This window comes from Syngnathus scovelli, chromosome 17 (assembly GCF_024217435.2).
Source record: "Syngnathus scovelli strain Florida chromosome 17, RoL_Ssco_1.2, whole genome shotgun sequence".
Classification (NCBI taxonomy): domain Eukaryota; kingdom Metazoa; phylum Chordata; class Actinopteri; order Syngnathiformes; family Syngnathidae; genus Syngnathus; species Syngnathus scovelli.
Window position 1 is genome coordinate 9,431,534 of NC_090863.1, and position 15,323 is coordinate 9,446,856.

Sequence of the window (15,323 nt, forward strand, 5' to 3'; positions counted from 1 at the left end):
TCTATGGGTGTGTGGTTTGTTTTGAATGTATCTCCTGGGAAAATAAAAGGATCTGCTTATTCGACAACAAGTGAGCGCGGTTCTAAGTACGAGGCACACCGGCGTCACACCAGGAACGAGCGGGCCCTTTTTCACCACGCGGAGAAAAGTACCCGCCCCCCTCCCGCTCGCTCGCGTCGCGCCGTGCAGCAAAAGCAGCGCCCCCCTAATGCGCCATTAGCCTTGACGTTAGCTGAAGACGAAAGCTAGCTGCCTCGCTCGCTGCTCACCGGAGGCTTCACTAAAGAAGCCTGCGCTCGCCTAAAGGACGACCTAAATATCACAAAATTTGAGCGATTTTACCGAAAAGCAAGGCATTTTGTGCTCGTAAAGGGTCGCGGTGAGTATTTTGTTCCCAGCTATTTTTCATTTTTCCTTCCTTTTTCTTTTCTTTTTGGATTTTTTTTCCCGCGATGCTTTTTCGATTTTGCCGAGCTAGTCGCCATCCTCCTCCTGCTGCTCCCCACATTAAAAAAAGGTTGTGATTTGAACGACAAAAAACACCTTTGGAGGCATCCTAGCTGCAGTTTCTTCCAGTTTTGCAAGTTGGCCTAGGTTGATTTTTGTGGCGGTTGTTGAGGAAACCTACAATTTGACTGGACTGATGTGTTTTTGGCACGCTTTTTAGGCGACGACGACCCTCCCTTCCATTACCTTCCCTCCCTTCACTCACGCACACATGGCTAAACTAGCCTTAGTTAGCTCGTCTGGTTTGCTAGTTTTAACTCCCCTCCCTGATTATCGACCACACGACGCAGACTTTTGCTGGTTTTGCAATTTTTTGGGTGGATATTGACATGTTTACTGCGCCTTTTTTAGCACCCAGGCTAATATTAGCCACGCTAGCCTTTAAGCCTAGCCACGGCTAGGTTAAGCGCAAGGGGAGCATTTGATTCACTTTGAAGCCCGACGGTGGCGCTATCGGGGCGTGTTTGCTCATGTAGTGTAGGTCATTTTTTAAAACTAGTTTTGCTTTTCTGGCTCAGACTGAACAGTCGGTAATTTTTAATTTTTATTTTTGGAAAGTGTTTTTTTTCCCTCCCGTGGTGATGATGAGGATGACGGGGGGCCATTTTGAGGACGGGGGCCATTTTGAGGACAAGGGGACATTTTTTTTCCTTCCAATTTTATCTGGACTACACGTGACCCCAGATTTGTTGCTTAATTAAAAGCCTGTTTCACTGAAAGAGTATGATGGTGGTTTATATTTTGAAAGTAAAGAAAACCTCACATCCCTTTTAATTTGCCTCTGTAGTGGTCCCAATGAGCTGCAGCAGGGAGATGAAACTGAAAATCACATTCATGCTGACATAAAAAATAAAAATGTAAGCAGTCAAAAATCTGATACACACACAGTTCAAGTTTTATTTTGTGTCAAAATTGTACTTTGTACAATAGAGATTGTGAAAGGGGAAAGAAAGCAACATGTATGTGACAATACCTACAAAAGGACTACGGTGAAAAATCTCAATACTATTTGCATATTAGATACTGTAATTGGCACCAGAGAAAAACACTTGACATATGAAATATGATTCTTATATAATCAAACCCATCAATCAGGACAGCCATGACGCTGAGCCCTTACAAGCACTGTGATGTCATTTTCAGTACAGGGCAAATGGCAGCCCTCTGAGATTGGTACTAAGGGCAGGATTTTTCCGCATATTCCACAAAGGCAATATTACCGTCATGAGATTTAAAATGTTTAGACTAGTGGGGTTGCATAGAACATATGATTGTAAAGAAAATGTTTGACTTGTCTTTGAAATTTCTGACAGAAGAATGTATAACTAACAAAACGTTTTGCCCTTTAGGGATGTCAAGAAGCAGCAATTGGTGGGGGGGGATGACAGACTCATGAAATTTACGTCAAGATTACAAAACTGCAACACTTGGAGCACAATTGAAATTGAGAAGGGTTGCAGGTTGCATCACCAATTGAATTTTCACACACGCAAGACCCCACAAAGCGGATTTCTAAAGGGTGACGGTGACATTTCAATCGTATTTGAAAACATAGGCAGCAGCCAAAAAATATAAATTCAAGATGCTATTCTGATACTCCACTTTTACAAACACATTAGAAATCACAAATGTCAGCAAGCACAATTGATTTTCATGCATGCAAATCCCCACAAAAGACAAGTGACGTATTAATTATGACTTTTTGTTCTCGTTAGAAATAGAAGTTGACATTTTCATGCCAGACTTTTTTTTTCCCCCCAGCAGAGATATGTTTAAAAAAAAAACATATTCAAAATAGTTGATCTGCAGCAACACTAGATCATTGTGCTAAATGATTTCATGACTATGAACCACTTAGATCCAGTTCCATGTTTTCAACGCTAAGCTTGTACTTGGCAGCACCTGATGCCAAACATATCTGCCATACCACAATCATCCACCCAGGACCATCCTAGCATCAAACCTGACACCACTAATTCTAGTCGTAATAACCAGATTTGTGAGTTTCCTTTCTCATCGTTGTTTTGCAATAATTCCTTTAAGCATTCCTGTGCTCATTGACGCACATGAACGAGGAAGTTATTTCAATGCATGTTGAAAAACGTGCCGGGCGAGCTTCAGTCAACTTGCTCGTTCACACCTTTGCCACTTTTTAGCCGCTTGCTTCCGGCAAAACGCAACCTTTGGTACAATAATAATGGCATGCTTGAGTTCATTTCATGAGGCCGATGAAACGTGTTTACTGACACGTTTTGAAGGAACTCAATGCGATCCTTCGAGTAATTTCTAAGTACACTCAAAGCAGCAAATGTCATGAACTTGCTTTGGCTTTTGAAAAAGACCCCTCCCCTCCTAAATTGCAACTAAAAGGACAGACTTCTGCATAATGTGCCGGAAGGATAGAAAATGGAAAATTCAATAGGACAAAAACCAGACGGAAAATTAAGAAGAATGTTAAACTTTTTTTAGGCAGAAGCAAATAAGCTGAAGATGAGATGCAACGCAGTCAAGGTCGGACCTTCAGCAAGGCCGGGCAATCCCGATCTGAAGCAAGGACAACCAAAAAGCAAAATTATGCAAACTGTAAAACACCAAAATGCATCAATTTGCCACAAAAACGATACTCCCTTAAGTGCGTGCACAAATTAACCGTCAATGGCAGGCAATGCTAATTTGCTGCAGGAGGACGTACGTATTTGGCCCTTAAGGAAAATGAGGGGAAAAGAATGCTCTGTTTTTGAACAAGCAGAAATGGCCATCAGGTGATTTCCATTGAGATCTTCAAACACAACCGTGTGAACCGTGCTCGACAGTCGTTAAGAATGAAATGCAAAAAAAAAAAAAAAACTCGCACCAAAAGAAATGACACCCAGTGGAGAGCAGAACCGAAACAAAAGGCCAGCGTGCCTGCAGCTTCCTCCAAATGGTTCCTTTTACCTCTATGAAATTGGGAGTGGTACTTAAAGTCAGTCGTCGCGCAGCCGTCACGTTATAGAAAATGTTCTGCATGCATGTCTTAGTTTTGGAAACGGTAGCTAGCCGACCGAGGTGGCTTGTTTTTGTTGACACTCGCCACCTATCTGCACTGCACACAGGTAAGAAGACTTGCTGCGCCGTAACCCCTGCTTAGCATGACTCAGGTGTATGTGGTTGTTGTTTTCTTTCGCCTCAGTTAAAAATCTCAGGCCAAAAGGTGAAGGTTCGAGACCCCAGGCCAAAGTCAGCCCCAGCCCACAGTGTCAGACACAACAGACGACTGCCCTGCACACAGACGCTATGGAGTGAGTCACGACCAACCTAAACAACCCCCCCTCCCCACACACACACACGCACCCCCGCATCCTCTCAGGAGGCAGTCACTGTTGATGTCACTGCCGTTTCATGTTTGCTCTGTGGGGGTTGCTTAATTGTTCAACTCTGGTGGGGGTCTCGCGTTCCCGTGCCACAAAACGATCGTCACACAATCGTCACGGCATCGTATCGATGCGGCATAAACCGCTTGGACGTAATCTGTTACATTATTGCAGTCCAACGCCATCTTGTTACTCCATCACAATTTGCAGAGGAACAGACGAGATTATTTTATTCTTCCTCCAAAATTGGCCTGCAACGTCCGGTGTCTGCCAAGGGCTGTTAATGGGTGGCGAGCCTTCATTTGCATATCTATTCAACTAGCATCCATTCTGAGGCACCTTTTGAATCGAACATTATTGGTACGAAAAAACAAGCTCAATATCTAAATACACTGTTGTCATCTATGTCTTTTGAAGGTATTATCTCAAATGACTTTTTGTTGTTGTGGTCATTTTCAGATGACTGCTATATTAAACTGCATGCTTTGTATGAGACGGCATCAATGAGCAATTTTATATGAATAATTAGGGTCCACTGTATCACATGGGGGAATAAACTCACCCATTTACTTTTTAAGTGAGGTTTGTTGTGTTGTTAAGTTGAGCACAGGCGGCAATTGGAGCAGATCCTGCACCATGTTTGCACAATATGAACATGATGGAGCCCCAATTTGAGTTTGCTGGCGATGTGATGAATGTCGAATGACCAAGTGAGGTGCTTAAGTTGTCCTCTCTAGTTGGCTTGGACAAGGTGCTTCTTAGTAGAAGTAGCATTGGTTGCGGACACCCGTGTTCCATCTGCTTTTTGGTCAGCTTTTGTTTTAAATGATCTGAATGTCTAATATGGACACATGAACTCTTGCTTGCAGGTTGCCGCTTACTTGTGGCTCTTTTTTCCTATTGCACTTCTCGCTAGCACAAAATGGTCAGTAATTTCCAAAGCCAAGAATTTCTTGTATGAAAAGACAAACGGGGTGTCGTCGACTTTAACATTAGCCACTGTGCCTTTTGAGGAAAATGTCCAAAACTGCGTAGTTGACGACAGGAGATTGAACCCCAAATTTAATTCAACTCTCTAAAAGTTTCAGGGGAATCCTGAATCGGGAACCTCTTTGGTAGGTTTAACCGAATCGCGCACAGCCCTGACAACACGAGTTCCTCGGTGAAGATCCCCGCCCCAAGTAACGGCCCTGTTCTACAGACCCTTCCAGCTCTTCGTGGAAGACGTCGAAGCTTCTCGCGCGTCACCCATTGGCTAAACGACCGTGTGTTGTTTGTTTGTGTGTATGTCCCCTACTGACCCCGGCAGCCGTTCGACCGCCGCCAGCCTGATGGCCGCCAGCAACGTGACAAACAAGACAGATCCGCGCTCGCTCAACTCGCGTGTGTTCATCGGCAACCTCAACACCCTGCTGGTGACCAAGGCCGACGTGGAGGCCATCTTCGCCAAGTACGGCAAGATTGTGGGCTGCTCCGTGCACAAGGGCTACGCTTTTGTGCAGTACGCCAATGAGCGCAACGCCCGCTCTGCCGTCGCCGGCGAGGATGGCCGGATGATTGTCGGCCAAGTGCTCGGTAAGAAAGACCCCCACCTTTTTGATAATAGGCAAATGGAGTGCGCTTTTTTGGACAGCGTGGTGTTCAGAGTCTCACATTACTACGCACACCAGCACTCTGTTCTTGGCGCACTTTGAATCGGGCGATGGCACTTTTGTTCATTTGGGAAACTCGCAAAGTTATTCAAATGTGCCTTTGAGTCAGTCGCTCGAGCCGTACTAAGCCAAAAAATGAACAGTTGACAAAAATGGAGACTGCCTCGTGAGAGATTTGCAAAAATGGTAAAGTGTAAATTGCAACCATCTTCATGGCACTTGAAGTAACTGGGACTATGCAGCCAGCCGGGTGCCTTGAGTCTTTCTTTGAATCTATTTTTTCCCTCAGACATTAACCTTGCCGGGGAGCCCAAACCGCATCGTTCCAAAACCACCAAACGTTCAGCTGGAGACATGTATAGGTAAGTGCAGCCACTATCCTCTTAGTACTCAAACACCATTTAGAATTTTAGCCAACGTTCCAAGGCAAGCTTCAATGGTGTTTTTCCTTTTCTCCCATGCAGCAGTTCCTCTTTTGAACTGGACTACGATTTCCAGAGAGATTACTACGACAGGTGAGCCCGCCGTCACCTTCACTCTGGAAACGACTCTAGCGCAAAGCGGCCTCGTGCCTTTTTCTTTTGGCAACGCAGAATGTACTCGTACCCGTCCCGTGTGCCCGCCCCACCTCCGCCGCTCTCCCGCGCCGTCATCCCGTCCAAGCGCCCGCGGGTCAGCCTCAGTGGTGGTGGCGGCGGCGGTGGTGGTGGTGGAGGAGGAGGAGGCGGCGGCGGAGGAGGAGGTTGCGGAGGGGGAGGAAGCAGCCGGCGCACCAAGAGCAGCTTCTCTTCGTCCTCCAAGAGCAGCCAGAGGGCTTACTCGTCTAGAAGTAGTGAGTGCACTTAAGCCACGTTTACATACGTACATACCAGACCCAGCTGCATTTTACATGGACCATATTTGGAATTTAGCTCCCGGCACACCCGCAACCCTCGTGAGGATACGTGCACGCTGTTGTGGTGGCGCACGTCAAACGCCAAAAGATTGGCAAATGATGAACCAAGATGAGCAGAAGTTCACACTGCGCATCACAAACCTTGGAAAAAAACCTTTTCCCTATTTCTTCATAGTGAAAGTCGACGAGCTGCAGACCATCAAACGCGAGTTGACTCAAATTAAGAGCAAAGTGGACGACCTCCTGGAAAGCCTGGAGCGCATGGAGAAGGACCACAGCAAGAAGTCAGGTAGGAGAATTAACGTACGGTGGCGACGAGAGCCGAGAAATCTGCCATTTTGTTAGCTGGCGCACATTGCAATTAACAGTCAACCCAAAGACAAAATCGGTGAGTGTAAATTGCCAGCAATGCGGATCTTTGAGAGGTTCAATTGCTCGTAATTAGTCTACGGTTTTGCCCGTGGGTGGAGCATAAAACACCAAACGCAAAAGTAAAAAGCCATGTTTACTCGGCGGTGTATAATTTGATAGGCATGTCTATCCTGAATCGAGCCGCAAATGCCTCGAGCTGCACCTGACGGGAATGCCGTCCAACCAAGTGAAGTTTTATTTATTTAGTTATTTAGTTGTTTTTTTTTTTTAGTTATTTATTTTTTGTCGTTGCGTATGGGCAAAATTTGGTGTGCCATCAACCACAACCATGTCTTGAAATCTCAAAAGCCAGTTTACACCTTGCAAAGTGAAATTTGGTAGGCGTGTCTATTATTAGTAGACCCTCTCAGAATATCATAATATCAATATAAGCCTTGCCCGGCCAGGAAATTATCATTTTTCAAACACTTGAAAATTAAAAGCTGGCAGAGCAGACATCTGGGAAGCTAATTTTGTCATGTTTGCGTTCCGGTAGAGTCCAAAGGCATTAAGCCCGAGCCAGGCGAGGTGACCTCTCCACCTCACCCAGGCAGCAAGAAAGACGAGGCCCTGAAGCGGGAGCGGGACAGCCAGGAGCTGAACGACACTGACGAGGAAGAGGAGGAGGAAGACGAGGAGGAGGAGGAGGATGAGGAGGATGAAGAAGAGACGGACCTCCTGGAGGAAGAAGAGGAGGTATGACCGAAACCTACAAAAAAATGAATAGATCATCAAAATAATGGACAGCTATTTTGGTTATTAGTTGCTCGGAACCCCGGTGTAAATTAACATTGTGCTGATTTCAGTTTTAAATATTGCCTTTTCCGGAGTCCTTCATGAGAGCAAATGTTTTTTCTGCTTTTACTTTGGAAAACAATGATCGTTTTCACCGATTTGCTGACATACTAGGGATGAAACTACTGGGTGAATCATACACAATTTATGGGAAAAACATTGCAAAAGTTGTTTGTTGCAGCCATAGTAGGAAAAACCATTGTTAAAGCTGAAGTAGCAAAACATTGGCAAGTACGTTGCCGCTCCCTCTGTTGTGATTTCAGTCATTTAGATTTGTTCAGATTTCTGTTAAATAACCGGCAAAATCAATTATTTTGCAACACAATTTGATCAGAAATCAATTTCCATCCAATTATGCAACTGATGGATCCAATTACCGATTGAATAACTGACTCTGTGACAGTGATGCTTTTCTTTTGTTTCGTTTAAATGTCAATTTGCTAGATCTTCAATGGCAGTTGTGTTATTGTGCCAATTTCTCTCACGCAGGTGAAGAGCCAAGAGCAGGAGGAGGAGGAGGAAGAAGGCGAGCACGTAGAAGGGGATGACGACGGCGACAGCATCAATGGCGAAGACGACTCGTAGGCCGCCGAGCCGCCCCAACCCACCCCACCAACCGCGCCGCACCTCGCTGCGGTGGAACGCTAATAGTAGGAACCCGGACTTGAGTTTTATCATTTGACAACAACGATTTCAAAAAAAGCTGACATGCACGTAAAGGAGCATGGCGTGCAAGCGCACACGCAGTTGTGTTCATTTGTGACTTGCTGTGTAGCCTCTTTTAGCACGTTGCAACCGCCTACATATTTGCGCGTTCGTGGTGATTTTCCTTTTAGCTCTCGTAGACTCGTTTGTTGGCTTCCCTCGTCGTCTGTCTGTCGGTGGCTTTCACCCCCTTGCGTGTCCGTTTTTTTTAAAAATACTATTCAACTTCTGTTTTACTGTAAAGGAATAAATTGCAATAAAATATTAAAATGCCACGACGGCTTTTCGCATAATTAATTGACAATGAAATGAGGCCCTCCCTCGCAGGGATTGAATCGTCAGCCGCAGGTGCCACTAACCTTAACCTTGAAGATTTGGCGTTCCACTGCGAGGAGAGGCCACGCACGGCATCGCGCTCTTCAAAGATTTCCTTGAATTTAATTGCAGAAGAGTTATACAAGCATTGTTTGTTTAATTAGAGTTCTGCGGTTGGTGGCCAGTTGTGAAACTCGGTTGTCATGCACATGCCGTGGGCAATGGTAGCAACTCAACTTGATGAGTAAAATTGATCAAATGAGCCTAAAATGGCTACTTTAAACCAAATGAGCATACTTGGGCTGTGTCTTTTTGGCCAAGTTTATGCTGGACGTTACAGAATAAAGGGAAAAGCCTACAAATCAAAACTGAATAGCTCCTGTTCTGTCTTGATGGTTCAGCAGAGAGCATTTTGGGCATATGTGTCATAAGTAATTGCGTAATGAAATATTTCCCGCTGTTTGGATAAAATTGCCTCCGAACAGGGCCAGAACAGGACTCAACTTTATTGGTGCACATTTTTAGATATCCATAAATAATTTACATTGTTGACATGTAACAAAGACGCACAAGAAATAATTATGATCAGGGCTGGGTTTCTAACTCAAACAGTTCCAACTCGTCAGACTAGACGCGTCTATTGATCTGCCTTCATGGCGCCGCTCCCCGTCACACCAGTCACACGGGCCGTCGCAGTGCCGGGCGACGCTTTTGTGTTGAAACAGATTATATGCAAACAGACAAAAGAAAAATACAATCGGAACACACGATGTGGTGGTTTCACAGAAGTACAGCAAGCGCTGTAAATGTCATCGGGACGGACGGACGGGCTCCTCGTCTCCCGCTTGTCCTGACCCGTCTTAGCCTCGGAGCATCGCCAGCAGCGTGACGAGGCTCAGCAGGGCCAGCAAGGCTGTACCGGGGAGAGAAAAGACAAAACATCACTTTTTGACTCTCGTGACTATCTCTGTCACTTGTGTGTTACAAAATGTGATGGGAAGGTTTTGGAGACCCAATTTGGACTTTCAGGAACCATGGGGGCAATCTGTAAAGGCTCTGAAACTATATATAGGAGGAACTCAAACTGACAGATTGCAAAACATCTGTCTTTAAATCTTAAACTACATTTGTTAAGACTGGGAGAATTGTTGTCTTCAATTCTCTCAAGTGGTTCAGGGAAGCGAACCCAAGAAACCTTAGGAGGCCAGGCCCAACCTCTGTGTTTGAGCTATGGGAACACTTTGAAGTTGCTATTGTGTTTAAAATACAATCTTGGTTTACCGTCACTGCTCCTTTGGGCCCGTGCACCATTCATTGCATCGCCGTCACCGGTACCGCCGTCACCGTTACTGATGGTACCGGTGGGTGAGGTGAGGTTCACTTGCTCGGTCAGAATGACATTCAAGGGGTCGAGCGAACCTGAAGATCAACGAAAAAGAGTTGAGACCTTGGAAAACATTTATTTCCTTGCTTTTGCTTGTGCGTCCTCTGACTTACTTCCAGTCAGCGTTCCGTTTGCCAGGAGAACGTCTGCGATTGTGCCGTTGGTCTCCCTGGTTTGCACCTCATTTAAATTGATGATTGTGAATTGGCATTCGATGGACCTGTTGACCACTTCGACAATGGGATCCATAATGGTCTGTGGACATAGAGTTGCTTTGGTTAATCACAATTGGACAATGACAAAGTCTGCAGCCATGGTCAAGCGGGAGTCTCACTCACCCTGTTGTTTGCAGTTAAACTTAGATCAGTGTTGTTTCTGATGAAGGTTCTGACAAAGACCATTCCAGTGTTGCTGTCATTTCCACAGGCAAAAATTTGGCTTGTGCCCTGTAAACAAATAGGGGGGGAAATGTTGGTGATCAACACTTGGGTCTGGCTCGCTTGGGTCTGGTTGGACGCCATTTGATCTGGCAACGTGCCTCACCTGTGATGCGTTGGTTGCCAGTCCAATGGCACCGTAGCCCATGGAATATACGCTCAGACGGACGGTCATGTTGAATTCATTTGTATCGGAAGAGCTGACATTGAGTGCCACAAACTGGCACATGGGGGCGGTCAAGGGGTCGCAGTCGTCTGGCGTCTCCAGACACAGGTTCGTGCTACCACAGCCTTCCCGGGAGATGTTCAAGAGCAACTCAACCGCCTCATTGTTGACGATGTTAGCTGAGGGGTTTGTGATGTTCAAAGGTCCGGTGCTTTCAATGGTATTGAAGTTACCAATCACACCTGAAGGAAGGAAGGAAGGAAGGAAGGAAGGAAGGAAGGAGAGGTGAGGAATGTCTTTGTAATGATCAATGGGTTCACGCGTCTTGCTTACTTCCATTTATGGTTCCATTTCCCAGCAAGATTGCGTTCTGGGTTCCGGTGACAGCTTGTCTGCTGGCAGTGGAGTTGATGCCGACAATGGTGAAGATACATCGGATGGACATTCCGTTCACAACAATATTCGTATTGGCCAGAACCTATGAAGGTGGAGATACAGCAGGCCGACATGTTAACCAATTGGCCGCCAATGAAAGGCGAAGGAGGATTTGCAGAGCAACCAAAAGGAGAGGTAGCTGATTTAAGTCACATGATTTAGGTGAGACTTAAGTTAGCAGTTTTAGGACTCAGAAATGTGTTCATGAAAATTGGACGCCTCACCTCATCCACTTCAATGAGAGAATTGTCGGTGTTGTTTCGGTCCAGTCGGCGGATTATTGGTGAGTTGTCGCTGCTGTTTATTCCGCAGATGAACAAATTGGTGACACCCTGCGGAGACAAACGTAGAAAGCGCTCTTGGTTTAGCGTTATATTCCATTAATGGGGATGTAGACTTGACACATAAATCAAATTCCCAGATTTTCTGGTCAGGCATTTTTGAGTTAGGGATTTTTAGCGATTGCACATTAAAAAAAACAACAACACAGATTTCTGCTACTAGATTTTTGCTTTTTTGTGTGATCAAAATCTGAAGAGATTCTGTTTGACATATTTGGTTTGATGAAGTAAATGTTCTCGTTAGTTTAACAATTTTGAATTCATAAATTTGGAGATTTTCTTTGGACACCCAAACACTTGAAGAATTTTAGGTCAAAGTCTCCAAATGGACCAGTCTGTGATTCTAGTGTGCCTCACCTCCGACGCGTTTGCCGTCAGCCCCAAAGCCACGTATCCGTCGGACTCGCCAGCGAGCTCTACCCTGATGTCAAAGGTTCCCGCCGTGGTGTTGGTGGTGGTCTTCAAAGATGTAAAAAGACACCCGGTATCGTTCATGGGGTTGCAGTCGTTGGGCGATTCAACGCACAGCTTGCTGTTTCCACAGCCGTCCCGGTTGATGTTCAGAACGGGGACGGGGATGGTGATGTTGCCTTCAGCGTTGGTGAGGTTCACTTGCTCGGTCAGAAGGACAGTCAAGGGGCCGAGCAAACCTGAAGATCAACGAAAAAGAGTTGAGACCTTGGAAAACATTTATTTCCTTGCTTTTGCTTGTGCGTCCTCTGACTTACTTCCAGTCAGCGTTCCGTTTGCCAGGAGAACGTCTGCGATTGTGCCGTTGGTCTCCCTGGTTTGCACCTCATTTAAATTGATGATTGTGAATTGGCATTCGATGGACCTGTTGACCACTTCGACAATGGGATCCATAATGGTCTGTGGACATAGAGTTGCTTTGGTTAATCACAATTGGACAATGACAAAGTCTGCAGCCATGGTCAAGCGGGAGTCTCACTCACCCTGTTGTTTGCAGTTAAACTTCCATCAGTGTTGTTTCCGATGAAGGTTCTGACAAAGAACATTCCAGTGTTGCTGTCATTTCCACAGGCAAAAATTTGGCTTGTGCCCTGTAAACAAATAGGGGGGAAAATGTTTGTGATCAACACTTGGGTCTGGCTCGCTTGGGTCTGGTTGGACGCCATTTGATCTGGCAACGTGCCTCACCTGTGTTGCGTTGCTTGCCAGTCCAATGGCACCGTAGCCCATGGAATATACGCTCAGACGGACGGTCATGTTGAATTCATTTGTATCGGAAGAGCTGACATTGAATGCCACAAACTGGCACATGGGGGCGGTCAAGGGGTTGCAGTCGTTTGGCGTCTCCAGACACAGGTTCGTGATACCACAGCCTTCCCGGGAGATGTTCAGAACCCTTGGAGGGACGGGGACGGGGATGGTGATGTTGCCTTCAGCGTTGGTGAGGTTCACCCGACTGCTGTTCAGAATTGGCATGAAGCTTCCTGTCAGGTCTGAAGGGGTCAGAAGCACAAGTTCCTTAGACACTTTGATGTGTCCACTTCTAGATTGGAATCCTTTGTCATATGTGCAATTGTTCAGCCTTGCGCTTGTAATTTCCCTCAGTGACGTGTGTTGACGTGTGCGAACCAAATCAAGTGGTCTTCGGGTTGTAATGTCGCTCTGTCACAGTGCGGGTGTGAAAGCTGCTGTTTTAAGAAAAGACTGGTCGCTTACTGGTGGTCATGTTCACCTCCCCGTTTCCTAGGACCACAAAGGAAGTGATCCCGTCCATCATCTCGCCGTTCATAGTTGTGTTTACATTAGGAATAATAAACTCGCATTGGATGAGGGTCCCGTTCAGACTGTTGCGAATCTGAGTCGTGTTCTAAGGAAAGACAAAAGGAAAGCATCAAATCCCCCTCCTCAAAAAAATTCCTTCCCTTTGTTGGTCATCAAAGCAGACTGCCCAAAAAATAGATGGAGAGGTTTACTTTCATTTCCAATTTTTTAAAAAAAGAAAAAGTTGTTGCCGTGTCATTTGAGCTATTTGTTCTCGGCTTGGCAGAAAAAGTTCTCCGTTCGGCTGCTAAATTTCACTGGAGTTGACACAGGAACAGGTTTTTACCAAAGGGAAGACGGACTAAAGTGCAAAGTGCTCACAAGAGCTCGACCACATTGTTTGAGACAATTTCAAGATTAGGAAGGAAGGAAGCAAGGCTTACCCTCTCGTTTGGCGTCAGAGTACCATCTGGGCTTCTCAACAAGGTTTGAAAGAAAAATGTACTGTTGCTGAGCATTCCACACACAAACAGCTGCGTGTCATTCTGTGAGGAGACAAAGACGGACGAAGAGTTCACTCATTCAGTCCAAGACAACCGAGCATTTGGACGAGCAATTTTCTGATCCCCAAACCAAACGCGTTCTCGTCCTAATGAGAAACATAAATGGGTAAGATTTGGCAAACTTGGCTGTATTACAGATTCCCACAATGTGGACGGTTCTCGGTAATTCTCATTTGAAAGGTCAGTAAACAGTTGGATTTTAGTATGCGGCATCAAAATGTTCTTGGCCATTCCTTTTGTCAAGGTGGCCTCTCACCGTGGTCAAATTCTGCGAGAGTCCAAAGCCGATCAATCCCGAGGAGTTTCCACTGAGAGCCACAGACAGGTTGAAGCCGTCGGGGGACATGATCGAGCTTGCGTTCAAAGATACAAACAGACACCCGGTGTTATTCACAGGGTCGCAGTTATCCGGCTCCTCCAGACAGAGATTGGTCTCGTCGCAGCCTTCCCGGGTGACGTTGGCCTGGAGAAAACACCGCGCAAAGGTTTACTTTTCATCGCTTGAGCAAGCAAGTCACAAAGTTTGTCGACAAACAGGGTAGACACAACCATTTGTTGCTTTTTTTTTTTTTTTTAGGGGGGGTAGTTTGTTATTTTTCTCCCAATATATGTCAGTGGGAGTCAATTATTTGCAGATTTTGGTCATTTGTGGGCTGGGCCAGTCCCAGCTGGTCACAAATAACAGGCTTCTACTATTCAGTCAATAAATACGTTGTTTAAATCTTCTGATCAAAGCGATGATCGTCTCTAAATCCAGTTCGTGTAAAGACAAAGCAACAAAAATAAATCTTCAATAGAGTTCAATTGGATTTTTTTTTTCCGTCAGTTAAGCCACTTTGTATTTTTAGGTAGGAGTCTTAATAAGGCAATCAAACCTGTTTTGTAACCAAGGAAAATGAGTAGTGGCGTTGATAAAAATGAAAGAAAATTGCCTCCAGCGGTTCTCAATCTACCGATGGATTTTTTTTTTAAACATCAAAGACAATTGTGAGTCAAGCGAACCATGGTGGTGTTGTCAAACATCAAATGGTCCGTCCCCCGCGCAGTGGCCAGAAGCGCCAAGGCGGCCACAACCAGGATGAGTCCTCGATGCATTCTAAACAGACGAGGGAGGAAAAAGAACGTCATGTCAATATTTGCCAGAACTGAAAAGAAAAAAAATGTTTTGCCTAAATCAATAATACACAAATAATGTTCATCTCAGTCATTTATGAAAATGAACATCTGCTGAGGCTAATCGCTGAATTTTAGACCAACTTTTAAATCTCCCTTTTGTTCCTTTTCATCGTGATGTGAATTTCCCAATTAAAAATAAAGTCGCCGACCTCGGATAAGCAGAATAAGCGAATGAATTCTTACCATTTGAAATGAGCCAAAATATGTTAATATTTGTTTCAAAAATACACCCCGAGTGGATAATACAATGTAGCCTGAATGTCAATCTGAAGAGACTTACCCGATAGTTTTTTGAATAACGTGCTCCTTTTTTCTTTTTCCTCGGAGTGGGAGAATGCTTGCGGGAGGCAAGTGCGCGGCTTAAATATGATGCGGCTAAGGCGTGGCACCTGGAAGACACTCACCTGCCGGCAAGGTACTTTTTCATTTCTTCAACAGGGCAGAAATGACGCAAAGG

General features: G+C 45.3%; 2 protein-coding genes across 6 annotated transcripts; one reads left to right on the forward strand and one right to left on the reverse strand.

Annotated features, from left to right (window-relative positions):
* The first annotated feature begins 210 nt into the window (after positions 1–210).
* hnrnpc (heterogeneous nuclear ribonucleoprotein C) lies at positions 211–8,593 on the forward strand. Of its 5 annotated transcripts, none has more exons than XM_049747829.2 (9): positions 211–379; positions 3,680–3,788; positions 5,149–5,435; positions 5,802–5,874; positions 5,977–6,027; positions 6,106–6,344; positions 6,583–6,696; positions 7,315–7,514; positions 8,103–8,593. In XM_049747829.2, exons 2-9 carry the CDS (start codon positions 3,784–3,786, stop codon positions 8,196–8,198), a joined length of 1,065 nt encoding a protein of 354 aa, XP_049603786.1. In that variant the 5' UTR covers positions 211–379; positions 3,680–3,783; the 3' UTR covers positions 8,199–8,593. The 5 variants fall into 5 exon arrangements, with proteins under 5 accessions (XP_049603786.1, XP_049603788.1, XP_049603790.1 ...); XM_049747831.2 differs by having other exon boundaries at positions 5,170–5,435; XM_049747827.2 differs by lacking the exon at positions 211–379 and adding an exon at positions 1,386–3,602.
* A 522-nt stretch (positions 8,594–9,115) lies between these two features.
* Positions 9,116–15,296, reverse strand: LOC125985143 (uncharacterized). Its single transcript, XM_049747741.2, has 16 exons — positions 15,147–15,296; positions 14,693–14,786; positions 13,947–14,153; positions 13,571–13,672; positions 13,083–13,233; positions 12,555–12,859; positions 12,350–12,457; positions 12,125–12,266; positions 11,754–12,046; positions 11,280–11,387; positions 10,954–11,098; positions 10,561–10,862; positions 10,356–10,463; positions 10,131–10,272; positions 9,915–10,052; positions 9,116–9,546 (listed from the first exon to the last, which is right to left on the reverse strand). Exons 2-16 carry the CDS (start codon positions 14,783–14,785, stop codon positions 9,494–9,496), a joined length of 2,397 nt encoding a protein of 798 aa, XP_049603698.1. The 5' UTR covers position 14,786; positions 15,147–15,296; the 3' UTR covers positions 9,116–9,493.
* Between the last annotated feature and the right edge of the window lie 27 nt (positions 15,297–15,323).